At 53.7% G+C, this 26,987-nt stretch overlaps 1 protein-coding gene across 3 annotated transcripts in view; it reads right to left on the minus strand.

Annotated features, from left to right (window-relative positions):
- SOGA1 (suppressor of glucose, autophagy associated 1) overlaps positions 1 to 6,830 on the minus strand; it is a 29,500-nt gene extending 22,670 nt beyond the window's left edge. For 2 of the 3 annotated variants that reach the window (XM_053958395.1, XM_053958396.1), the window contains exon 1: positions 6,450 to 6,650. In XM_053958395.1, the coding sequence (XP_053814370.1) occupies positions 6,450 to 6,581 (132 nt within the window). In that variant the 5' untranslated portion in view covers positions 6,582 to 6,650. Of the gene's footprint in view, positions 1 to 6,449 lie in introns of all 3 variants that reach the window. The other variant, XM_053958397.1, reaches the window with a different exon arrangement.
- Between the last annotated feature and the right edge of the window lie 20,157 nt (positions 6,831 to 26,987).

A 26,987-nucleotide genomic window follows, 5' to 3' on the forward strand; every position in this document is an offset into this window, starting at 1 on the left:
GGCTGCCACACTCACCCAGCCTGACAAAGCCCCAGCTGCAAGAACTCCCTGAGAGAAGCCAAGCCTGGGGAAAGGGCCGGCAGCTGCAGGGACAAGTCACAGTCGCTCACTGTTGGCTTTAAACACTTTGTAACAAAGAAGGAACCTCAATTAGACAATCCCGGATTATCTGATGGCCTGGGCTGCCAGCGGCACCATGGCCACCAGGGCCCTGTCACCCTCTGCTGCTCTGCTTCTCCACAGGGGGTCTTGAGAACAGATCTGCTTCTGTTCTGTCTCAGAAACAGCCCCGAGGCTTTGGGATGAGCACAGGGGTCCTGGGGACACTGGCTGTTCCAGGGACAGCCAGAGACTGTCCTGTGAATGGGCATCACTGCAGACATGTTTGAGAAAACCTCCTGGACATGTCAGGTGTGAAACCCCCCTGGGACGAGCCACACGTTCCTGCAAGGGCTGGGATGCACCATAGGGTGACAAACTCGATGGGAACCCCCCACCAGCACTGCCACCTCCCACCCTGGCAGGGCCACAGCCCTGGGGGCATCAGCAAAACCCCAATAAACCAAACCAGCCTGGAGAGCTGGTTTATGGCATCTATTCCTTGGAAGCTTTCATAGGAAAAAAAAGCATTATGTTCTGCAGGTGAGCAGGCGCACTGCAGCGGGTGGGGGAAAACAGCCTTCCTTTCACCACCAAGGAATCGTGGCTTGAATACAACTGCAATCCTCCTTCAGTGCTGACCGTTCCAGCTCTCACTTGCCATGTGGCTTTCCCAGGCAGCAGCTGAGCAGGGCAGGGAGCAGGGACCTTGGAAAAAACCCAACCACATCTTGCATTTGCTGGAAGAAAGCCTGGGCTTGCCCTGCTAAGAGCTCCTGCTTGTTTATGCTTTGGGTTGTAGCAACCGTTATTTTAGGGGGAGGCTGTGTCCAGCCTGGGCAAAGCCTGGAAGTACAGCCATGGAGTGGGGCTGGGGGGATTTGCAGCACTGGGGGCTGGGAAAGCAGTGCCTGTCTTTGCTCCAGCTGCAGGAATTCACCCACATCCCATAACCTGATAAATCCTCTGAGTGGATGCAGCCTGCAGGCGCACTGCCTGCCCCAGTTTGCCCCACGGAGGCAAGCCATGCTGCTAAGCCACAGTAAAGGGATTAGGATTGGAGAGTGGAAAAATGCCAGTAAACTGGAAGAGAGCTTGGAGGACAGAGCTGATCTGCCAAGGCAGCACATGGGGTGCACTGGGGTCCCCTCACAGCTTCAGGGGTCCATGATGGTCACAGGGACCTCATGCTTTGCACATTTTCTGGAGTTGATGCCCAACCCAGCAAAAAATATGTTTGGATTGAGGTGAGAGCAGAACCAGGAGAGGGGAGGAACCCCACAGAAACGTCCCAGATTCAGGGGTGGCACTGAGCATGGGGCACTGTAAAGTGATATTAAATGAAGTGTGAAACGGTGACAGGAGGGCAACACTGAGGAGGAGATAAATGACTTCTCTCCAACACAAATGCCCCTGGGGACTGCCCTGCTGGGCCACTTGCCCTGTAAACAACAGGGTGCCCATCCCTTTGTGGAGTCACAGCCTCCCAGCACCCCTGGGCTGCTCCCCTGCTTGTCCTTCAGGATCATCACTGCACTCTGCTCATCCCATCTCTGTAGCAGCAAAGATTTCACAGGGTTTCTATACTAGAAATCTGTCTCAGAAGTAACGCTGGGAATCCGCAGTCCAGAGAGACTCATTTGAATGCCCCAGGGATTGTCTGCAGAAGCAAACACCCCATTTCGTGGCTGCAGGAGCCAGGTTATGCTCAGTGGAGGAGCTCAAGAGACAACCTACCTTCAACCTCCTCCACACAAACCTCGGAGACACTGTCTCTCCCTGGGGAGATTATTAAGGAAACTAAGAAGCGGAAAGGTGGGATGCAAACTGCCTGTTTCCAGTTCAGGAAAAAGAATCCATGCATTTTTAGAGCAGGAGGAGGCAACAGCTGTGTCCACACATGCACTTGAAGGACATCAGCTCTTTCAGGAAGGGCTGAGCTTTAGGGTGATGACCCTGAGCAGTGACAGGGCAGGAGAGGGACCAGTGGAGATGGCAGAGAACACCTCAGAGTGCAGACCAGACTCGTTACAGGTTGCAGAAGCAGAATTAAACCCTCGGATCTCCTACCCAAGGGGAGTTACACACTGACTTTGGTGCCTGCAAGAATGCAGCAGGCTCTGAGCAGAGCAGGGGGCACACATTGTGCAACCCAGCAGGACCTGCTATCTCCAAGAAGCAGAAACCAGCAAGGGACACAAAACAGGCTCATGCAGCGCAGCCACGGCTGGCTGTGGCTGGTTGGCTGTGGCAACCCTGGCAGCCCCAGGTGCTGGGGCACAGCCAAGCAGCAGCAGCCTGCCCGTGGGGGATGGGCAGCATTTTGGGGGGCACACCCTCCAGCTTCACCCCCAAACCTCAGCAGAGGAGGAGGAAGGGTGGGAGCTGCCGGGGTGTTTGGCAGAGGCGCCTTTGTGCGGAGCTGGGCTGCGCTGGCAGGGGTGTGCCTGCGGCTCGCCGCGATCCCCGAGCAAAGACAGGGATTACCGTGCAGGAGAGCAACAAGCACGGCTTCCTCCGAGATTACAGCACAAAAGCAGCAGCTTTCAATTAACTCTGAGCGCCCGTCAGGCAGCACAGGGAATTATGCCTGAATCTGCTAGGGAAAAAAAGAAAAAACAGAGGGGATTTTTAAAGGAAACTGCCCAGGGTGCTCAGGCATGTCCCCTGCCAGCAAGGGGGATGCAGAAAATGCAGCGCACCACAAGCCTGTGCCAGGGTGCAATGGGTGGAAGGATGGGCGAGGCACACCCATGTCACACACAGGGGTTTCTCTGGGTGCATTAACAGCAGCTCTGGCCCAGCTCTGACAGCAAACACCGGCCATCCATGTCACGCTGGAGCTCAGTGCAGCAGCCTGTGTGTTGATCCCTGCCCCTGGCTGGCATGGCAGCTCCCCCTTGGTAATGGGAGTGAGGGAAAAATCAACATTTCTCAGCTTTACACCTGCCTCCATAAATTACCAGGCAAACAGCTGGGAGCTCTCTGCAGCCCATCCCATGCTGTGCAGCATCTGAAAAGGCAAGAGGCTGCAAAACCCCTTCCAGGGTGGCTGCCTGACAGAGCTCTGCAGGTGGTTTCTGGGACTCCCAGGCATGGTCCCTGCCCCTGTGGCCAGGCAGGATCTGGGCAGCAGCAGAGCAGGGATTCAATGCCAACCAGGCTGCCCAGACACAGCCCCCCATACCCCTGTGGGATGTTCTCACAGAGCCCTTGCTGGTGGCATGACTACCTCGGGGGAAACAAGGCACCCAGCCACTCGAAATGTTTCTCCACAGAGCTGGGAAATGCATGTGAGCCCCAGGGCAGGAACCAGGAGGGGGACAGGCAGCAGGGAAGGGCAGGCAGCCCAGCATTGCACAGCTCTTGCCTAAACCCCTTCCTTGGAGAGGAAAGGCTTTGCAGGCATCCCCTCCCCTTGCTCCAAACCCTCCCGTGCCCACTCTTTGTCTGCCTGTCCCTCTGCAGCTGCTGCCGTATCACATCTCACATTTTCCAGCCTGCTGAGCAGGGCTGGGAGCTGCTCTCCATCGCATGGCTCAGCAACAGCGAGACGGGGCAAGGACACCAAGGCACCTCCTCCCTCACCAGGCTGCCAAGCTGCCTGTGAAAACAGCCCTTTTTGGGGAAACGCTTGGAATAACCCATTCAGGGGGGTCACAGCAGGTGCACAGCCCTGAGAGCAGGGGCAAGAGGAGATCCCAGCCCGCCCAGTACACCCAGAGTGGGAGGAGGAAAGCAGAGCCTTGCACAAATGTGGGTTGCAAAGAGAAATGGGTATGGTGTGCTTAAACAAGTCGGTTTTCTTATGGCAGCTGAGGAAAGATGGTACGTGAGCTGGCACTGCTGGAGCTCTGCTGGGAAGCTCCCAAACCCAGCGTGCATCACACGGGCGTAGTAGCACCACACACGTCTGGCTCGTGCCAGAACGTCACCAAAGCCCTCCCACCCCCAAAAATCCTCATCTCGCTCTAAATACGCACTAGGCTTTAGCTGATGCTGATGAATACATGGAAAAAATATTCATTTGCAGCTTTTTGGGTGAGTCCTAGGAAATAAGTCACCTGGGATAGTCTGATTCATCCATACCAGAGTGGAGGAGAGCTGCATGGCAAGATGGGCAGTGCCAATCCCTCAGGTTAGGGCTTTATTTTTGTTTTAAGTCCTGAAATGGCTGAATTTTTAGCACAGATGGCACAAGCCAGCACTCTGCTGCAGCCCAGCCCAGTTTTCTGCTCCTTGCTGGAAAACCTAGGCAAATCTTCCAACATTTTTTGGAGCACAAGAGGTGTGTGCTCTGGGCTTCTGCCCAGCTGGAGCCAGGGTACCACCCCAGCAACCTCCTGCTCCAGAGTCAGGAGAAGCGAGCTACAACACAGAAACATGGATATAAGCAGGATGCACATGTCAGGGAGGAGACACAAGTGCTGGCAAAGAAGGGACGGTGCCACCAGCATCCCCATGGCCATTCCTGGTGCATGCCTCCAGCAGCTCTCCCCTCTCCCACTGTCCCTGGCCAGGGGATTTCAGCTGCCACCCCTCAGGGCAGGTAAATCACTCACACTCTGCTGGCCTGCAGCTTGCCAGGAAGGAGATCACGTGGAAATGGAGGAAGCAGGAATGGCAGCGCTCGCACGCGTGTTCTTGGAAACCCAGGGGCCTCATCTGTATTTTTCCAGCTCCCAGTAAATCAAAGCCCTTAAAACTGTTGCTGCTAATTTTGGCAGGAGTTGGGACACCAGCCGTGAGCTGGGGCTTTGCTAATGGACAAAGGGCCTGATTGAGCATCTTCCAGGGCATCACCCAATGCCCACCTCGGGGCTGGAATCCTGACACTTTCACAAACTTGGACAGCAGCAGAGGAGAGCTGGCCTGACTTCCAACCTGCAGCACCAAAGAGCAGCTGGGGAGCCTTGGTACCCAGCCCTGAGCTCACCAGCAGCTGATTGCCCAAGCAGCTCAGCCACAGCTCCACCCTGAAGGAGAGCAGAGGGCAGAAAATGCCTGCAGCCACCCCAGATGTGGCACCTGGTGGGTGCTGGTGCCAGAGGTGGGACGGCTCAGTGTCCCTTTCCCCTCACAGCATGTCTGCCCTGGCTCAACCATGCCCCTATGAACCAGGCAGAGCCGGAAAAAAGCCCCGGGGAGCACAGGAACCAATGGGAAGAAGAGAGCTGGAAAATGTCCCCAGGGTCTGGCAGTAGCAGCAGGCAGGGAGAGCAGCAGGGAGCCATGCCCAACTGCCAGGCCATGCCCAGCTGCACGGGGTCAGGTTATGCCATACTGTGTCCCAGGATGCCCAACCAGGCTGAGCACATCCATACCATGCTGAGCTGAGCTGTGCCAGCCCAGGCTGTGCCAAGCCTTGCCGTGCCAAGCTGGGTCCACGCTAGGCTTGGTCGTGCTGCACCCAATGTGCCGTGCCAGGGCAGGCCATGCCCGGCTGGGTCACGCCTGGCTAACCCGGCCCATGTTGTGCCAAAGGCTGCCCTGTGCCAAGCCATGCCATGGAACGTTGAGCTGAGCAGCGCCCAGCACGCACACCACGCTGGACCATGCCCAGCTGGGCCACGCTGTGCCAAGCTGAGCTCTGCCCTAAGTTCAGCGTGGCCATGCCAGGCTTAGACAAACTAGACCCGACATCCGGTCATGCTATGCTGTGCCAAGTCAAGCCCAGCCACAGCATGCCAGGCCACCTCTGGCTGTGCCATGTTCAAGGGATGCCATGCTGGGCTGAGCCGTGCCAAGCCCTGCACCCAGCCATGCTGTGCTGCTCATCTGAGCCAGGTCAGGCTGAGCTGAGCCGTGCCCCGTGCCCAGCCATGCCCTGGGATGCTGAACTGCACCAGGCTGGACCCGAGGATGCTGTGCCACATGGAGCTACACCCTGGGATGCAGTGCCATGCCACGTCATGCCATTCCCAGGGATGCTGTGTCATGCTGAGCCATGCTTTGGCATGCCATGCCATGCTGTGCCATGCTGTGCCATGGCCAGGGATGCTGTGCCATGCTGCACTGTGCACAGGGATGCCATGCTATGATGACCACAGATGCTCTATTGTGCTCAGGGATGCTAAGCCGTGCTGACCCCTGCCCTGGGATTCCACACCATGCCATGCTAAGGCCAGGGATGCTGCACCGTGCTGAGCCATGCCCTCAGATGCCGTGCAAAGCTCTGGGACGTTAAACCACGCTATAGCCAGGGATGCTGACCCTGACTGACCCATGCCCTGGGATGCCATGCTGTACCACTACTGCCCAGGGATGCCATGCCACACTGAACCGTGACAGGGATGTCACTCCACACCGAGCCGTGACAGGGATGCCACGCCACGCCACGCCGTGCCCACCTTGAGATAGTCGTTCTCGGAGCGCAAGTCCTCCAGCTCGCGGAGCAGCCCGTCGGTGCCGGCGTCCAGCAGCTCCTCGGTGAGGTCGGAGAAGGCGAGCGAGGTGCTGAGCTGCAGGCGGCTGCTGGCCATGGAGGCGGCCGAGGGCTCCTCGGGCAGCGGCGACGCCTCTCCGGCCGAGGGCGGCGGCGGCGGGGCGCTGCCCGGGGACTCGCCATCGCTGCCGCTCAGCCCCAGCTCCAGCGACAGCAGCTTCGCCTCCTCCGAGGCGCTGCAGTCCGACACCTCCGAGCTGCTGTCGGTCAGCCCGGACCCCGGCCCGGGCCCGGGCACCGAGCGGGGTCCCGACCCGGTCCTTCTCGCCCCGGGGGCCGCCGTCTCGGCTCCGTGCCGCCGGCCCTTCGGCCGCGCCGCACCGCGCCCCGCCGGCCCCTTGCCGCCGGCCCGGGCCCCCGCCGGGCCCCGCTTGTCGGGCCGCCCGTCCTTGCCCCCTCCCGGCCGCCGCGGGTGCGGGTGCGGGTGCGCGCCGCTCGCCGCCAGCCGCGGGGCCGCGCCCGGGTGCCCCCCGCCGCCGCCGCGCCGGCTCTTGGCCAGCGACCAGCCGGGCACCTCCTTGGGGCGGGCGGGCGACGGCGCCCGCTGCGCCTTCTTCTTCCTCTCGGGGAGCGGCGGCGGCGGCGGCGCGGGGGGACCCGGCTCTGCCGGCGCGGCCTCCATCTCCCGCTGCGCTGCGCTGGGCTCGGCCCCGGCTGCGGCTGCGGCCCCGGCCCGGCCCCGGCCCCGGCTCCGCCCGCCGCCGCCGGGCGGGGACGAGCGCGGGCGGCGAACAAAAGGCGGCGGAGGGAGTGTGGGGGGAGGCGGGGGGCGGCCGCGCTGGCGGCAACAGCGACCCCTCCGCCCGCCCGGAGCCGCACGATCCCACCCTGCCACCCGAGCGCCGGCATCCCGGGTGGATGAGGGCATCCCCGGTGGATAGGGCATCCCCGGGGTGAGGGGTCCCCCGCCGGTGTCTTCAGCAACGCGTGTTCTTTGGGGAGCCGTGACATGGCAGGCTCTCCCCAGCGGGTCCGTGGAGCATCCCTGGGGACAGGGTCTCCGCGTGTATCCCCTGCAGAGCAGCTCTCGGGGGTACCCCTGCGGAGGAGGGTTACTCCAGTGCATTTCAACTCCTGGGACACGCCTGAGGGTAAGCGTCCCTGAGGACAGGTCTGGGGAAGGAGGTCCCCAGGGTGTCCCCGTAAGCGCAGGTCCTCCGGGGCAGTCTCAGAGGTGAAGGTCCCCGAGGGACACAGTCCCAAGCGCACCCTGCAAACTGACATCAGGGACTTGGGGTGGCAAGTTTTGTTTGACAGGGAAAAGGGCTGCCATTCGTGGTCAGGGGCCTGTGGCCCTGACTGCGTGGTTGCCTCCTGAAATTCGAACGGCGCAGGATGTGTCCCAGACCCAACCTGCCACCACCTCAAACTTTTGCTGCCCCTGATGGTGACTTTCCCCCGGGGCACCACTGTCATTTCAGGGCATCCTCGGAGCTGGAAGTCCCTCCTGTGCCCCATGGGTGGGAGGTCCCTGGGGCCCCTCTTGGTGAGGTTCCCTTGAGACACCTCCGCTCCCCGCCACGCTGCTCAGGGCCAGCTCCAGCTGCCTTCCCAACTGCGGGAGCGCGCACAGTGCCTCTCCAGGGGGAAGCCTGGAGCAGCGAGTGCCTGTTCAAGTCTGCTCCCACCCGCCCGCCGCGTCTGTCGTACGTTACCAAACGGCCCCAAACCCACTGCGGAGCATCCATAGGCTGAGTTTGAAAAACGCTCCTCGGCTCTATTTGTAAAATGCTCCTCTGTGCTTTCCTGCCCGGCAGCACGGCTGCCGTGGCCTCAGCACGGGAAGCGATGCTCTGCTGCATCACACAGAGCCTGGGACCCCCTCCCTGTTCAGAGTCCACTTCTAATGCTGGGCAGCACAGCCCCAAGGCAGCGCCTTCTTTTGCCCGGGGCAAACCCGAGCCTGGCAGAGGGGCAGAGCGCGCTGCACGTCTCGGTCCTAATCTGCCCAAAATAAACACACGTGGGTTTCATTAGAACATTGCTCAATACCCCTCTCTGTTCAGCTCACAGCCCCCTGCCCTCCTCCCTAAGCAGCCTCTGGACACAGGCTGGGGTTGCACTCCTGCTCTGCCCTGAGCCAGCTGTGCATCCAGCACAGGAAAACCAAACCGGGATTGTACAACAAAGCAGGAATGTAGTGATACCTTTTGTTGCAGGTATCGCTCCCTGCGGCTCGTGGGGCTATAAATCGATGTGTGCCTCTGGCCACGGCTTGCTGATCCCCCCGGTGGCTCCATGAACGCCAAGGTGGCATCTCCAGCCTGTCAGCAGCTTATGAGCGTGACAAGGGGGGTGTGGGTGGAATAAGGGACCCCATGAAGAGGAGAGAAGGCTCTGTGTCCCAGCCCCATACTGCAGCACAGCCCTGCACTGGGAAAGGAAGGTTCCCGGGCATCCTGCCCTTTCCAGGATAAATCGCAGCCACAGGTGCCATTTTCCAGGCTCTGGCACGTCGCCTGGCACCACACCTTGCAGGAAAGCAGGGCCGGGTCCTGTCCCACGGCGCAGGGCACGAGGGACGGACGGAGGGTGGCACGGACCTGCCCTCCTGTACGTGCTGCAGAGCAGCCCGTGCCCAGGGCTAGCGGCAAGGCTGCTGTGCCCAGCATCATTAGCAGCGCCGTGACGCAGTGCTGCTGCGTGACTGCACATGCCCCGAGCGGGACGGTGCTGACCGAGCAGTGCTGCGCTCATTAATGATCATCATTAGCTCTGCTCCCAGCAGTGGCTAATTGCGTGACGCCGGGCACACGGTGCGCTGCCCTCGAGGAGCCGCACAGCTGCAGGGCAGCGAGGGATGAGGGCAGCATGTCCGCAGCCTGCTCCTTGGGAACAGCCCCCAGGATGCCATAAGGAGGGACGGGACATGCCCCAAACTCTGCTTGGGGCTGAGCACAGGGTAAAAAGGCTTTCCCAGAGAGCAGCCTCCCTCAGGGAAGCCCACCTCTGTCAGATCTCATCACTCACAGCCCCCTTGCTGGAGCCAGGTACTCATCCCTGCCCTCCCGGCCTGGCCCTGGCTTGTCCCCACTCCTGTCCAGGTGGTCTCGGATTGTTGTTCCTCTACTGGGCTTGTGTGGCCAGGTTTTGGCAGTGGGGGGAAGGGCTACAGGGGTGGCTTCTGCTTCCCCATGTCCATCAGAGCCGATCCCTGGTGGCCCCAAGATGGAGGTAAACCCTGGCTGCAAACCTGGCCATGGAAACCCAGCGCAGGACCCGAAGAGGACGTGAATCCCATCACAGCAGGATGTGCATCCCGTGGTACCCGTGCATCCCCACAGGCACGTTGTGACTCACGCCCTTTGCAGAGCTGGCAACAGGCTTTGGAGGCAGGTGAGTGCTGAGCCCTGAGCTGGGACTGCTGCCCAAGGGAACAGGGATCAAAGGCAGGAGGAGGTTTGGGGTGGAAGTGGGAGGGATGTTAACAGACCTCAGAACATCCCCTGGGGCTGGGGGCAATGCAGGCAGCCAGGTTTAGAGCTGAGCCAAGGCTGCCTGGGCCTGGCCCTGTGCTCACCACCATCACCCTGGCACTGCCACGGAGCTGTGCTGGAGGGGACAGAGCACTCAGTGCCAGGGCCATGCCAGCTGATCTCACTGATGGTCCGTTGTAGTGGTTGGCCCTGAACTAGTCGTTCCCAGGAGAATTATTCAATAAATTTGAATTAAATGTGGGCAGGCGGCTTCCTGAAGCCTCTGAAAGGAAAGCAATGAGCTTAAGCAGCCCCCTGGGCCCTCGGGAGGTCTGGCTGGCAGCCAGGCAGAGCCAGGATCCAGCACAGCCCTGAGCAGTGCAGAGGGAAAGGTCTCACCAGCACCATGCTCTGAGATGGGGCTGGGGCTGAGCGGGGTTCTCTCGGCCACCCAGCCCATCCTGGGCTTGCCAGGGCGTGGAAAGGGGCACAGGAGAGTGGCCAGAGGCAATATCAGCCTGTGCTGATACCAACCTGCAAGCCCCAGCTGTCACCTCCAGGGCCACCAGCACCAATCAATGGCACCACTGGTGTGCACAAGGGCAGGAGCACCCCAGGGGCTCGGGGGGGACATCCAAAAACCTGTGTCCCCAGTGCAAAGGGCAGGGCCCAGGGGAGAACCAGGAACCAGCAGCAGGCGTTGACACCTGAACACCCTTCTGGATCAGGCTCTGGGCTCTGCACACTCCCTGCTCCTTCTCTGGCTCCCAGAGGCAGTGCTGGCTTCTCTCCAGCCCTCTGATGAGGCTGTCAGGTGTATTACAGCTTAGGGTGCTAAACCTTGTAGCAAAGTGCAGCAAGCCCTGAGGAATGGCAGGAGGCAGGGCCTGAGCCCCCAGTGTCCAAGGGTGCAGATGGACCCAGTGAACCTGGCCCAAGCTGTGTTGAGCAAAGCCAAATCCCCCTTCCCTTAAGCTGATGATTCTACAGTTTCTTAGGGGAAAAAAAAGATGTAGAAATGGTTGTCATGGTCAGCCAACATTCAGCAGCATTTGCACCTGCTCTCCAGCACTTTATATAGACACACACACAGTTTGAATGACAAATATCCTGAGTGCATTATTTTTAAACACCTACATGCATTGTTTACTGTTTACTGTGCTCTCCCATCCCCAGTGCTGCTTCCACTGAGGGGATTTTTGCTGCCAGGGAGGGTCCTGAATAGGGACATGAAGCCAAGCACCCCGGGGGAGGCTGTGGGAGCACAGGGGACTCTCTGTGTCCTGCCTGGCCATGCTCACACCTGGGGGAATGACTTTGCTTTCCAGCTGTGGCACATCTGCTTGCAGAGCTGCTTAACATGATGGTGCATCAGGATGGTCTGCAGCAACCATAGCAACGGGGCTGCCTTGGATTTCCACCTTCCCCAGCAGAAATGATACTGATTTCTCCCAAATTTGCTGTTACCTGAGAGACACCAGCAAAAACCTCTGGCCAGGCAGGAGAGGAGATTTCTGGAAAGGTGCCCAGGTTGAGGCTCTGCTGTCCCCTCTCAGGTGAGCAGCTCCAGAGGCTCCAGGCAATCCCACCTTCACCAGTTAGACCCTCCACAGAACCTGAGCTGCATCCCAAACCCTGCCCCCCTCCTCCAGCATCAGCAGGGTGGGAGGCACGGCTTCTCTGCCTCTTCAGCTTGGATTCTACAGGAGGAAGGAGGAAGCACCAGCCATCCAACACCTCTGGCTCAGCAGCAGCCTGTGGACAGAGAGCCAGGCCAGCCCAGTGCTGTACAGCAGAGCACGAGGGCACTGCCCTCTGAAATGGCTGCTGCCCTTTGGAGATGGAGGCCCTGGGGCCAGGAATGGTCACAGGGATTTAGGGAGTCAGAGCAGCCCTCCCAAATGCTGAGGGCACCCTGTGATAAGGGCAGCACCCAGTTTCCATGGCACAGCACAAGTTTCTCATTGACTGGCAGTGAAGGATTAAAAAGCTGCAGGTGTAGGGAAAAAAACCAAACACGAAACACTCTGGGCTCTCCTTCCCTGGCCCTGAGCTGCACCCACTCCTGGGCCAGCCAGGATCAGCACCCACTGCTCTGCCACCAGCCTCTCCCTGAGCCAGTCCCACCTCCCAGCACTGTGCAGCTCACACTCTCCTGTCATCACAGCTTCCTCACCCAGTTCTCAGAGCAAATCTGAACTGTATACCTTTGCCTCTCTTGTCAATCAGCAAAAAGAAAAGTACACTTTCACTATACAGATCATCTCATCATGTAAACTCTTTCAACAGACCAAAGAAATTACTCTCTGAGAGATGTTTATTTCTCTCTGCTGATTTTAATAAGCAGACTGAGTCTAGCATTGAGAAGTGTTTAAAACTGATGGAGGGGAATATAATTGTTGGATTCTAGACTCAGTCAGAAGAGCAATGGAAGAATTCTTAACTGGTAATAAGTGAGCTCCACTGAGCCCCCAGCCTGCTCTGCCCTCCCCTCTGGGCTGTTTTGCTGCTGCTCAGTGCTCCTGGGCCCTGCTTTGGGCAGGGGGTGAGGAGGTCTTGCTTTTGGGGTAGAAGATCACAACACTGAGGTCCATCCTGCCCTCCCCTTGCCCAGCTCTGCTCTCCCCCACCCTGGGCAATGTGGCTGTGCAGGGACAGCAGTGCAGGACCCTGGGGCTGGCTGTCCCCAGCACCAGTGTGGCAGGGTGGGGATGTTTGTGAGCAGAATCCTGCTCCAGGAACGCAGCACAGCACTCAGCACATCCCAGTCGTGCGGGCCCAGGGAAGTGCCACACTACAGGACCTTGGCAGGCAGCCTGGCTCTCCCAGGCTGGAGATGGCTGCCGTGGTCCGGGAATGGCTGTGGGAATTTAGGGCACCAGAGTGGCCCTAGAAATGCTGAGAGCTCCCCCAGCCCAGCTTTCAGGGGCTGCTGTTTGGGACAGGGACAATGGCCATGGGCCAGACAGGTCCTGTCACCCGTGAGTCTTCTCGTGACCCAAAAGCCCAAAGCAAACCGAGGTCCTTAACAACAGAGTTCTGCAAAAAACTCCAAATTTGCGTTTTCTGCCCCATTTCTGCTGCGCGGGAGCTGCGGGGCTGCGTCGCCACCTGGTGGCCACAGGGAATAGCGCAGCCGCCTCTGCGCGGCTGTCGGGAAAAGGGAAAAGGACGGAAAGAAAAAGAAAAAAAGAGGTGAAAACAGCTTTCAACACTCTGCAGAAACAGCAGCCTTGTAGAAGTACGGTTATAAGTCATTATCCATATAAATGTTATTATGTTTGCCTTTATGTATAAAAGTGATACAAAGTTCCTTCAGATTTTATCCAGTGTTTAATTTCAATTTTGTATCCCCGTGCTGCTTACCTTCAGTGCTTTTATGCCTTTCCCTTGGAGACCGCAGCTGTGCCCCAGCCCTGCCCAGAGCGCTCCAACCTGTTTTAGGCACTACCAGCAACATCTTAGCAGGGCAAAAAGCCTTCCCTTGGCTCCCACCACACTGGTGGGTTTGTGCAAGGAACAATAACACTGCAAAGAGTGGGCTCATAGTGAAAGGATACAAGTTATTTTTTTTTTTTTTTTCTGGATACCCAATAGAACATTTTAACAAGACTAGAAATGTAAAACCCAGTCAGAGCTGAGAGCACAGGTGTCCATCTCCCCTAGAGCCACCAGAGACACCTGAGGATGTTCAGCCAGGGGTCCAAGCCAGGGAGGGAGGAAGGACAGCAACCCAACTGAAAGCTGGAGAATACATAAAGAAAAGCCTAAATAAACTCTTTCCTATTGTTAACCTGGCCACTGAGAAATTACAACCTCCTACTATGTGAGAATTTTCAAGGCTAGACACTTCATTGATGTACTGACCCCAAACTGGCTTTTGAGAAGTCTCCAGTATGCATAACAAGCTTTTAAAAAATGTATCTGTCAGAAATGAAAGAACTAAACAATCAAAGCCTGAAGTTTTAGCAATATTCTGAAGCCACTGCAGTATTCTGCAGCTATAGCAGTGCCCAGGAGCTCTGACCCCAGTGCCAGCCCAGCTACACTTGCACTCACCCTTCAGAAAAGACTTTGTAATCAGAAACCCGGGGCAGGACTTGAACAGTGATAAGGAAGAGAGCTCCTGAAGCCGCCAGTGCTGTCCCAAGGAGAGGTCTCCTAAGAAAAGCAAGAACTGCACTTTGTAGCTTTAAGAACAAACTGTCAGCATTTACTAATTGCATAGAGATAGCAAGTGACCCCAGAGGAGAAGGAAATAACCCGCTCATATTTAGTCTTTGTTGTGATCCCCGAGGTAATTTGGCTTTCTCTGTCAGCTGCACTGACCATTATGGGGGCTCAACTCATCCAAGCAGGGTCTCTGCTCAACCAGCTACCCCTGATGAGCCTGAACTGCCCAAGAGCCTCACCTGGGACCCACTCCCACCCTCCACACGTAGTGCTGGAGTTCTATTTAAGTGCAAACCCTGGCTCCTCCTCTCAGTTCTTGCCCGTGGCACTTTCTGGGCTGGTTTCTCTCTTGTGACTGTTCAAGGGTGATGCTGTGAGGGAATTCTTCTGCAGTTGTTACCTACCTGGGCTGTTTTCTAGCAGCCAGGGAGTGTTGCAATGGCTTTGCTGTTTGCTAACAGCCACATTTACATACAAAGGAATAGTCTGCAGCTGCCAAGGGCAGTTTCCAGCCCTAACACAGCTGTGGGCCAGTGCTATTCCAGTGGGAAGCCCTAGGGAAGAGCTGTGTTGCAAGGAGCATTTCCCCTACTAGAAGATACAGCCCTTGAGGGGAATATTCCTGTGGTTGCTGTGCTGCTTGTCCCCTGTTTGGCGAGTCCAGGGATGCACATCCTTGGGCATCTCATCTTGGAGTTAATTTGGATGAGCAGAGATCTTGCTCAGCCTGGCCTTCCTCTAGGGAAAATCTGGGTACAAATTGGAAGGGCTCAGAAGAAGCAGTGAATGGTTCTCACACTGCTGTGGGTGAAGCTCTTTGTGCTGATCAGGCTCAGAAAAGAAACTTTCTGTCACCTGTGGGAAGGAAAAAGGGCTGGGACTGAAGGCTGGGCCAGCAACCTCCTGCAAGGAAGAAGACGAGCAAGGGAAGAGACTGGTTGGATGTGAAAAGCAAGCCAGAAAACTTTAAATGAGTTGTAAATTTAAATGTGGCAAGGAGGTCTCTTCTTTCTTCGATCAAGTGAGGGGCCTTGTATTGCTCCATTCCCTGTGCCCTGGATGTACCATGTCCTCATCATCTTTCAAATCTGTTTCATGTGTTGTTTGAAGAGTGTTTCTAATTAGCAGAGCTCAGACAGCAAAATCCAGAGGAGAGCCAGTGCAGAGAGCAAACCCTCAGAGTTCAAGGGGATTTAGTCCAGCCAAAAATGAACTGCACACTTAGAAAATTCTCCTGGATTCAAGTTTTGATCAGTCTGGCCCCAGGTGCTTGCATTTGGAGTATGAGGAAGGCTCTGTCTCTGGCAGTTTTCACCTCTGTAGCAGCTGGGTCCTGCATCCCTGCAGGAGCAGTACTGGAAATGTGGCTGTACCACTTTGGCCTGTGCTCTCAGCTCCTCTCAGCCAAGATCAGCAGCTTTCTGCCAGGTCACTGGTAACTGGGAGAGCTGGGATTTCTTGGCATGAGTGTCTCTTCAGAAATAAAACTTACACAGGCTTCGCTTTTTCTTGAGAGCTTGAGCAAAATGGGATTTTTACAAGTTTTATTCATTGTAGGGCCTTCAGGCCGTGTAATACCAGTAAAGCCAAGGCAACTTTTAAGCAGTGCAACAGATCCATGCTGAATAAGAAACAGGTAGTTGATAAAAGGTAGATTCTCAGGTTTTTTACAGCTTACCCCTGTCTCAGCTCTGTTACTCCACCCTGTCCCCTGGCACCTGTTCTGTGCCCTGTGGGGAAGGCCACGCTGCTGCTGGTGACAGGGGACAGTCCAAGGCAAGGTGCCTGCAGTGTTGTCTGCCCTGAAGGTGGCCAATGAAGCCCCTGTAATGAGCTGGCTGGGGCACAAGGGCACAGCCACTACCCCCAAATGGGCTTGGAATTGCTTGGCTTTGAGCAGCAGCCCTAATTACTGCTCATTAATGGAAAACCCATTTCAGTTTAATTGCTGAGAGTTTCTGCTCTGATTTAGAGGGTCTGGTGTCTGATCCCCTGCTCCAAGCAGGTCCTGCAGTCTAGGGAGGAACTTCAGTCTCCATCTGGTCACAGCAGACTTTGAAATGTGACTGAAGCTTTTCCATGTTGGGCTTTAATTCCCAAAGATCGGATGCCAACAGAAATCCTTTCCATCTTTGCCTCTTAGCCACTTCTCTGAAAAACAAAGCATCAGCCAGGCTTGATTTCAGTGAGTTTGAGGGGTGGAAGCACTGGGAGCTGATGGGCTGGTGGTGTGATAAATAAATGGGTTAATAAGTGTTGGAGAAAGCCCATGGGAGTGGACCCTTGGAATGTTTTGGGAGTTTCAGCTTGCAGCTGACTCCCTGTGCAGGCAGGTCAGCCTTTCCTGGGTGGAGACAGCACAAAATGCTCGTGGCTGAGACAAAAATCTGTGCAAAACAGCCTGCAGGACATGAACTAAACAAATTTCCCTGCATGGGCTGGCTCCTTCAGGGGATGGAGGAAGCTGTGGGGTGAACCCTGGACTCTGCCCTGCTGAGTGGACTCACAGAACTCACAGAATTCACAGAATCCCCAGGTTGGAAGAGACCTCCAAGATCATTGAGTCCAACCCAGCCCCAACAGCTCAACTAAACCCTGGCACCCAGTGCCACATCCAGGCTTTGTTAAACACACCCAGGGATGGGGACTGCACCACCTCCCCAGGCAGCCATTCCAGAACTTTATCTCTCTTTCTGTGAAAAACTCTTTCCTAATATCCAGCCTATATTTCCCTTGGTGCAGTTTGAGGCTGTGTCCTCTGGTTCTGTCAGTGCTGCCTGCAGAAAGAGCCCAAGCCCAGCTGAGCACAGCCACCTTTCAGGAGCTGTGAGAGTGCTGAGGTCACCCCTGAGTCTCCTTTTCTCCAGGCTGAGCACCCCCAGCTCCCTCAGTGGTTCCTCACAGGGTTTGTGTTCCCAGCCCCTCTCCAGCCTCGTTGCCTCCTCTGGACGTGCTCAAACATGTCAAATCCTGAGCCTTGCAGAGCAAAGAGCACCTGGTGCAGAAGAGGAGGACAGAGAAACCACTGCAGAATCCTCTGTCTGCTGCCCCCCTCCGCAGCCAGGGCTGAAGGGGCAGACAGAGGTGCTGGCTCTGCTCCCCCTGCCTGGGCTCAGGGTGCACAGTGCTTTCCCCACCAGCAGCTCACTCTGTTTGCAAAAATAAACCATCCTGGAGGTTGGCTCAGCAGGACACCTGGAAGCTTCCTGGCTGCCTGACACACCCCATTTCCACGTGCTGATGTAAATGGACAACATCAATAACCCTCCAGGGCTGGGCTCTGGAGGGACTGGAAGCTCCTACAGCTCCAAGCTGGAGGCTGAACTCTGCTTTTGGGTATGGAGGTGGGAGGTGCAGCCAAACCTCTGGGGCTCCTGCCTTTGAGTGCAGGCTGCCGCTCCCAAAGGGGATTCCCAGAGCTGTGGGATGTGGGGGGAAGAGGCATTCTCTGCTAATTTGATGTGCTTTATGTCAAATGTTTGCAGCAGAGAACAGCTCTTTGCTACTGCCACTGTCCTCTCACTGCAGCATTGGCTAAGAAGGGTGAGAGTTTCTGAAAAGGGTGAGAATTTTATTAAGGATGCAGCAGAAGATGTTTTTATGGGATATGGGATATCTGTGGGGAGGCCCATCAGGGAAAGCATTGCTGTTGAAACAGGCTTGGGTGCTGCTTTTCTAGCAGGTGGAAGGTTTTGTGTGTCTCCATGGCCCATGGTGGGACTCAGCTGATGTCTTGCAGCACCCAGGGTTGGGAGCACTCTTTCTTCTCTATTTTTCCCCGGTATCCTGCAAATCCACAGCTGCAGGCAGGCTGCTGAGATAGAAATCATGCTTTTTCCATGTAGAAAATAAGAAAAATTTCATTAAACAATGTTTTTTAACATGGTAATTCCACCTTCCAGTGTGCTCTCCAGGAAACCTCAAGAGAAAGAACAGGCTCTGAGTCTAAGCCTGGCACATTCTCTGGGCAGGAACCTCACCCACATCCAGGGTCTGGACCCCTCTTCTCTGACACCCAGCAGTGCTGCCGTGGCAAGTCTTGTAAATATTGGGAAAATCATCACAGCAATAGCTGGTCCACTTCAGTCATGGCCTCCAAAAGATGGAACCACAAATACAAACATGTTCTTGAGATGATGAAAACGTTCTCTGTTCTAAGCTTCTCTTACATATCCTTCAGGCACATGGTTTTGGGCCCACTGAAAGATCTCCCAGACCAGGCAAGGAGAGACTTTATGAAATTATTTTATTTCTTTGGGGATTCTTTTCAGGAATATTTGAGGTTGCAGCTGAGGAGGTGGAGGCTTTGCCAGCTCTTGGACTCGAGTACAGGTCAGGGGCTTGCCTGGATCCTTCTCTCACTGATCCTGTTGTGAGAGCTGAGCAGACAGCACTGCAGGGTCTTCTGTGAAGGATGGAATTGCAACAGGGCACTTCACAGATGGGCTAAATAGTTCAAATAATCCAATAACTCAATAATAATGCATGTAATTCAAAAGTTCAATAATTCAGTTTGGAAAACCTTTTAAGGTTAAGTTCCAACCATTAACCCAGCACTGCCAAAGCCACCACTAAACCACGTTCCTAAGCATCACATCTACACCTTTTCTAAAAACCATTTCCAGGGCTGATGATTCCATCACTGCCCTGGGCAGCTCCTCCAGTGCCTGGCAACCCTTTCAGTGCAGAAATTTTTTTGTAATATCCAATCTAAACCCCACTGGTTCAACTTGAGGTCGTTCCCTCTTGTCCTGACATTTGTTACTTGGGAAAAGAGACCTGGATTTCTTTGAAAAGACCCAGGTGCATTTCTGCACCGCTGCTCCTGGAAAGATAAACTCAGGGTGAGGCTGTGCCATGGAGGTGTTTCCCTGTCACTTCTCGATGTTTTAAGGGAAACACTGCAAACCCTGCAAAGATGCAGCGTTTATCCTGCTGTGCAGAGATTTGGAGCTCAGGGAAGAGCAGTGGCATTCTTGGAAGTGGATTTATTCCAAGCTGGTGGTTTTGCTGGTGGGTTTTTCCAAGCTGCAGTCTCCCACGAGATGGTGCTGTGGGATAGGGGACACTGTCACTGAGCCACAACTGCGGAGCCTTCACTGCACCTTCTGGCTATAACAGAAAATTAATTTGTGGCTTTGTCAGAAACTGAGGGTTTTCTTTGCAGAGTCTCTTCAGGGAGAAAAATGGGGAGTGAATAACATCAACCGCAGCTGGGGAGAGTCTCTTCTGCAGGAAAACCCAATCAGAGGGAAAGGAATCACCTAATCCCACTAAACAACTCACAAATGGCACCTTGAAAATTAGAAATTAGAAATTAATGCTGCTGATGTTCTGCTTTTCACAGCATCACAGAGGGTTTTGTGTTGGGAAGGGACCTTTCAGATCACCCAGTGCCACCCCCTGCCATGGGCAGGGACACTTTCCACTCTCCCAGGCTGCTCCAAGCCCCATCCAACCTGGCCTTGGACACTTCCAGGGATCCAGGGGCAGCCACAGCTGCTCTGGGCACCCTGTGCCAGGACCTCAGCATCCTCACAGGGAACAATTCCATCCCAATACCTCTGTCAGCTTAAAGCCATTCCTCCTGTCACTGCAGGTGAAAAGGAAGCACATTCAACATGTGAGGAAAGCCTCACATATTACTGGTATATTCGATATCTTAGTAGTTTAATTAGATACAGAAAAACAATTAGATTAGATTGCAGAAAAACAATTAAAGCATTTATACATGCACTTGGCTTTTACCCCTCTTTTGTGGGGAGGGGTTTATGCTCATCCCTGCCTTGTTCCCCTGGCTGGGGAATGAACCCTTGGTGGTTTCATTCTGGGAGAAGTGAGGGGTGTTACAGCAATTTGCCAGTGCCTGAATCCTTTGCTATGGATATGATGTTCTCAGTGGTGATTTTGGTTTCCTTGCCCCGGGTCAGTTCTTTGTTTGCTGACACACCTTTACACCTTTGCTCTCTCTTTGTTGACCAAAGAAACCTTTAGAGCACTGCTGCTTCCTTCATGGTCTGCAGCTGAGTTATATCTAAATTTATCCCACGCACTTGTCATGTTTTAGTTGCTGATTCTGCCTTCTCTGCTGCTCCTAAACCAACCCTGCCCAGCCCTGGGGCTGCATTTCCTTATCTGCCCATTACTGAGGTGTTTGCAGTCCCCAGAGCCAGCCTGTGCCCCTGCTCCTGGCACCCCTCTGTGCTGCAGCCCATGGCTCTCTTGCAGTCCTGGGCTTTTCTTAACTTGGTACAAAGCTTTTGCCCTGCTGTTGGTGATGGCACTGCTGGGTTCTTACCCTGTGGAAGTGCTTACCCTGTGAGATTTCTGTCACACAGCCCTTTCAGTGCCTTTTTCCTCCACTCACTTTGTGCATCCAGCATATTTTTGGGGCTTTTTCAACTCTGAGCTGCTGATCTGAGAGTCTTGTTAGGAGAAAGAGATTATTTTTGAACATGCTCTGTCCAGTGATGCTCCTTGTTAATAATGAAACCTTTCATCAGTGCCATGGAAAATGTGGGCAGTGCCTAGAAGATTTAGTATTTTGCAGAGAAACTGCAAGAAAGTGAATGAATGGATAAATATTTGCCACAGGGATCCTGCTTTCTTTTCAAGCAAACGTCTGGGTTATTCCAATTAAAAAAAAAAAAAAGGTACTGTGGCAAATATGAAAAGATCCAGGAATTTCATGTCAACCTGTGGTTTTATTTTTTAATTTCAGAGCTTCTCCATCTAGAAATAAAAGTATTACTGGGGTTTGATCTGGAGTCCTCTGAAGTCAAAGGAAGATTTCCCCTCCGAGTGCTTCAGTAACAGTAAATGCTGGGTTGAGCGAGGCTGAATAATTTAGGCAGCAATTCCCAGTGCTGTGTGTTTGCTGTCCAAACATGCTGCGAGCCAAAGGTGCCCTGAGATGTCCATGAATACCGAGATCCCCTCCACCTCCAGTGCCCTGGCTGCTTCCAGCAGCAGCTGAGCCCCTGCCAGCCTGCCTGGCTCCTTAAACCCTCCCTTTGTGGCAGCTCCAGGGTTTTGCCCACATTCCCACCGTGGGGATGGGGTGGGATTTGTCCCTCCTGGGTGTAGATTGATGATGGGCAGAGCTCTGTGCTCTCACCAAGTGATATTTGTGTCTCCATACCCCAGGGGAGCTGTGGGTGACTGCCAGAGGCAGTGGGGTTGCACTTTGCAATTAATTCAGTTAGCTGAATTTGCCTTTTTCTGTTTGTTTTTATTCTGAGGAATAGGCTGGCCAGCTAACAAGTAAAACACAAGTTGCAACCTACTCCTGTAATGTGCCAAAAGCAAAATCATCTTAGTTTGGGGTTCTTCTCTTGCTCATGTTGATTGGCAGGGCCCTTCATTACTGTTCACACAGTTATTTTAAGCTGTGCTTCTACAGCAGTAAAAATGATGATCAGTTGTATTTTTCACCAACAAATGTGGTTAATTTATCTTGCCCAGTCACTCAGGGGTGACCGGTCTTTCCTTAATGAACTGATTTGTGATATAATGCACCTCTGCTCTAGGGCTGCAGGGAATTGTTACCTGCTGCAAAGGGGGTCATGGTGGATGGGACCTGGAGCAACCTGGGGTAGTGAAGATGTCCCTGTCCATGGCAGGGGGGGCATGAGGTGAACTTTACATCCCTTCCAACCTAAACCCTTCTGTGGTTCTAAGAAACACTCAGCTCCTGATTTTGTGCAGATGAATTCTATCTCTGGTCACTCCACTTGTGTTTCCTCTGTCCATACAAAAATCTCAGGCTCTCTTCAGTGTCCTCTGGAGTTACAGCCATCAACCCAATCTCCATGTGGCAGAGTCCTCAGCCTCTTCCCTGTGCCCTTCCCTCTCTGATCTGCTGCCAATGTCTTGATTATCATTCAGGTCAGCTCCCTGTTGCTTCCTTAGACTCAGATTTCCCTCTGGGTCCTGATGTTGAAGCTACTTCTGAATTCTGGAGAATTTCTGCCTAACGTTTCTATAATCCAACCCTTCTGGTCCAGCTGTGCAGGGCTGCTGTGTGTGCCTGTCAGCTTATCTAGGAATCCAGTGTTTCTTCTGGGGCTGCCAGGGACGCCCAGTGCAGGGGGAAGAATTACAAACTTCCACAGCCACAGTGGGTCTGGGGCTTCTCCAGCTTACTGCAGGTTTGGAGGTACCTCAAGCCAACTCTAATTATTTCTCTTAATGGACTTCCAGAGAAATGCAAACCTGGACAATGGCATGAATCCTGTTTTCATCTCCTCACCAAGACTTTTTTCATCGAGATGGAAAAGAACACCACGACTAGGTGTTCAGGAAAACCCAGACATGTCAGAAAATTGGGAATGTGACTTCATCTCTGCTGCTGCCCTGTTCTTCCCTCAGCAAATGAAGCTGTGCCCCACTCTGCTTGGTTAAAACTTCCCTGAGAATCTTGTTTTAGCAAATTTTCTAGGACCACCTCCCCTCTGCCTGCACCCCTGCTGCTCCCCTTCCTTGTCACAGCAAAAGCTGCTGTCTTCAGCACCAAAGCTGTTGTCTTCACTCTTCAAGTGTCTCCAAGTGCATTCCTTCCCTGACGCTGATCTGCCCTCTGGACAAGCATCTTTGTAGCCCCTCCTCAGCAGTCCCCCATAGCTGGACAAACTCTGCCTGTAAAGAATTCCTAGATTCCTCACCACAGGCCTTTTCAAATCTTGACACCATGTAGAGCACCCAAATGGGATTTTTGTCTGTGGGGCTGCTCACTGTAGTCTCCCTGGCTCCTTATTGCTTCTTGCCTCTCATTGAGGGCAGCAGGAGGTCATGGGGGAATGACTCGCCACAGAATCATGGACTGGTTTGGGTTGGAAGGGGCCTTTAAGATTGTCTTATTCCAACCCCCCTGCCATGGGCAGGGACACTTTCCACTAGATCAAGTCCTGTCCAGCCTGGCCTTCAACTCTTCTAGGGATGGGGCAGCCACAACTTCTCTGGAAACCTGTGCCAGTGCATCCCAGTTAGCACTGGGATTTGTTCCTAATATCTCATCTAAATCTCCTCTCTGTGGGTTTCAACCCATTCCCCCTTGTCCTGTCATTCCAGGCCCTTTAAAAACTCCCTCTCCATTGCTTTGTAGGCTCCCTGCAGCTACTGGAAGGCTGGAATTAGATCACTCCAGAGCCTTCTCTTTTTCAGGCTGAACAACCCCAGCTCTCCCAGCCTTTCCTCCCAGCAGAGCTGCTCCATCCCTCTGATTATCCTGGTGTCTCCTCTGGGATCTCTCCAGCAGCTCCAGCTCCTCCTCGTGCCCTGTGATGGAAGGAGGTCACACCAGCGCCCTGCCCTGTGCCTCTTGCAGCTCCCAGAGCACGGCCTGGTCCCAGCTCCCCCTGCCAATCCCACCAGCTCAGCCTGTGATACCTCCATCCTGCGAGGCAGAGCCTCCTTTGTGCCGAGCACAGCCGAGCCACGGGCCCGTCCTTCCCGGCACTTGCGCAAACCCTTGCTAATTGCATCCCGAGACTCTGTCCTGCTTTCCTGCAGGCACACGTCCCTGGGGGCAGCATGCAGAGGGAAATTGGTGTGCTGGACAGGGCTGCTGGTGGCCCAGATCTCTCTGATGTGTCTTTGTCTCTGCAGCTCCCAGGCTTTGTTTGTTAGGGCTAAGTCACGATGCGAAGCGGAACAGTCCAGACTTAGGGAAACTGGGTCAAACTCCTAAGGAGGAGCACAAAAGCCCAGTGTGTGAGCCTGGGAGGGCAGAACAAACAGGCCAGGGCACAAAATGGAGAGGGAACCGGGAAGGACAGAGAGGAGGACGCTCTGCCCCAGTATGTTAGACACAAGAGGCAGCTGGGGAAGTGTTGGGCTGGTCCTCGGAGCGGAGGGAAGGTTGTGGAGGAGCAAAGCCCAGCTCAACCGTGTTGATGTTGATTCAACTCAAATGTGCAGCTGCCAGCAGGCAGCCAACTCAGGGAAAAAGAAATTAAAAAGTGTGGATTGTTGTTCTCGAATCATGTAGGTGCTGGGGATAATCACCACTGGGTGATTTGCTCCACCATGGAGCTGCTCACCACTGGTTTTGAGACATTGCATGGTGTGGCTAAAGTGTCCTGGCAAAAATTAAAAAAATATTCCCATTCAAATGGGAAACTTCATGTACAGACCAACAGTTTAACTTTATCTGCCAGGAAAATATTGGAGCAAACAATGAAAATGTTAGGACATAGTGAGGAGGTCAGCAGCATCCTGTAGGCTTTGTCTAGAACAAGTAACTTCCAAAACATTTTGATTTTTCTCCTGTGATAGTATAATTCAGTTTTAAGAGCAAAAGAAAAGCAGTGTTTTTTTAATAAATTGACATTAATAAAGCTTTTGATTTTCTCCAATTATGTTTTTGATAATTAAGATAGAGAAACCTCATTAGAAGGAAATTTTCATTTGGCGGTTGCAAAACTGGTTGGAAAGCCATGCTGGAAAGTTGTTTCTTATCAAAAGAGAAAACTTCACAAAGTGGGGTTCTGGAAAGGGTTTGCTGTCAATCAGTGTCTTCATTAATGATTTCAAGGGTGAGATAGAGATTGTTCTTATTAACTTTGCAAATGAGGTCAAGCAGAAAGTCTAAGCTGCAAATATGTCGGAGAAGAATTATGTTATAAAACTAAAATGCTCTCTTTGCCCACTGTTCATGGGAGGAGAAGTCACGGGTGTAGGTTCAGCTATTTAGAGCATTGAGTGAGACTTCCCAACAGGAAAGATAATCCAGGACTGGCACCAGTGGCCTCAGGGCACTTCAGCACAAGCTTGGTGTGAGAAAAGGGAATTAAGCTATGGCTTGTGTAAAGATGATCCTCCCCCAGTGCAGAGGGCTGCCCTTTGAGGTCCTTCCCACCTCGTTCCTGGCCTGCAAGGTGGGAGAGGGTTGCTGGGATGCTGCCTGGGATCACCCCCACCATCAGGAACCAGCCCTGTGTGTGGGTGCTGGAAGGCAAGAACGTGCAGGTTCCCCTGCCATGACTTTCAGATCTTTTCTTTTCTTTACAGAGAATCTTCTGCTGCCTTGAGGACCACCAGGGTATTTAAAACTGCTTTTGCTGTTCCTCCAAATTTGGGGGTGAATGTGGGAATTCATAATGTGTTTTATCAAGTACACAAGTTAATAATGTGGATCTTGTGTGATTTGGAACACTACCAAAGGATGAATCAATGATGCACAGTTCTAAGTTCACTGAATTCCCAGAAGTAAAAGTTGTTCAAAATATATCTGTATCTTGAGTAGTGTTGTCTTATCCTTTACACTTGTGTTTCTATTTCTGTACTGATACAACTCATATAACATTTCATTTCCCATTTTGAACCTGAAATGCAGCAAGATGAAAAACCAATTTTTGGTAAACAGGGATTTTTATTTTGGATTCTATAGAGAGAACAAAATTGGCTGTGCGTGGAAGCACTTGCTGCTTTGAAGTGGTTAATTTGCCTTTATCTTCCAGACACATGACATCAGATTGGATCCAAGCGCGTTCTTAAGCAGACACGGATGAAGCCCTGACACCCCCTAACTTTGGGTTCATTTACAGCTGGGTTATACTCCTGCAGTAGAAAGCAATCCTCCCTCAATCCAGGCAAAACCCATGACCCTTCCCCCAAACCTTGGCTTAAGTGGGTTTTTTGAAACTGGACCTGACCTGGATTCTAATTTAGCACTATTTTTTTGTGCTTAAAGGCAATGTATAGGCAAGGAACATATTGTGCTCTGTTGTAATAAGATCTGAGTTTCATCAATATTCAGCACTAGCACATGCTGGGTGGTGTTAGGGACTGAGCAGATATTGCGAGCACCAGCTGCTGCTTTTATGCCAGTTTTTCATGCTGAGCAGTAGGAGACTAAACTCTAGCATCATGCAGAAGGGAGAGCTATCACGAGCTGGGAGCAGCGCAGGGAAATTCATGCAAATCCCCCTGTGCCCATTAAAGGTGTCTGTGATTGGGCTGGAGGAGGGTGCCCGGGGGCTGTGAGGGGCAGAGCCGTTCCCCTGGGCTGTCACAGTGGCTGTGCCACCCCAGGCATGTCTCCAAGGCACAATTATTTTGAGATATTGAGGTCCATAGAAGCCTTTACTTTAAGGTTGACTAATGCATTATAATGTCTTTAAAAACTCTGGCCCCAGGCTTCTTGGCGATGAATCATCTGACTAAAAGCATCTGGCCATGTCCTGTCCCCTGCCTTGTGGGAGGGTCTGCAGTTCTCTGGGCCCTCAGCTGGTGACACAGGGCTCCCCAGGGCCTTGTCCCAGTCTGTAGCAGCCCTCAGGGTAGGCACAAGCAACCTGCCCAGTCTGCCTTCCCTGCCTCTGCATGCGGTCATTTGTTTGTCTTAATTCTCAACGCTCTGCTTTGCAAAATGACTTGTAGGTGTCTTTGTCCTTTTCCCAGGTACTTTGACAAAAGGTCTTGCAGCTCTCCTTGCCTTAGATGACTCTGAAAAACCCAGCAAAGTCTTCAAGGATGACAGGAGCTGGAGGTGGAGGCTGTGCTTCATTCTAGAGTGACACCCAGCCAAAGACCCTGTGGTTGTCACAGTGCCTGCCCTGGGCCACCAGCAGCAGAGGCAGGTCCAGAGTCACCAGGAGATTCCATAACTGTGTTGATGATTTCTTGGCTGACTCTGGACAAGCCACCCAGCCCCCCCCTCCCAGATCTCAGCAGATTTTTGTGGAGAGCAACAGTTGTCATTTTCCACTCTATGTCTGCCTTGAGCTGTCAAATTGACATCTCATAGTGGGATGTTCTTCTTTCAGTGACTGATCTATGGGAAAACTCAAATCTTGGTGGCAGTCAGGGCAATTTTAGAGCTCCTGGGGTTAAAGTGTTGGGGCTAATGTCTG

The sequence above is a fragment of the Vidua chalybeata genome, chromosome 17 (assembly GCF_026979565.1).
Source record: "Vidua chalybeata isolate OUT-0048 chromosome 17, bVidCha1 merged haplotype, whole genome shotgun sequence".
Classification (NCBI taxonomy): domain Eukaryota; kingdom Metazoa; phylum Chordata; class Aves; order Passeriformes; family Viduidae; genus Vidua; species Vidua chalybeata.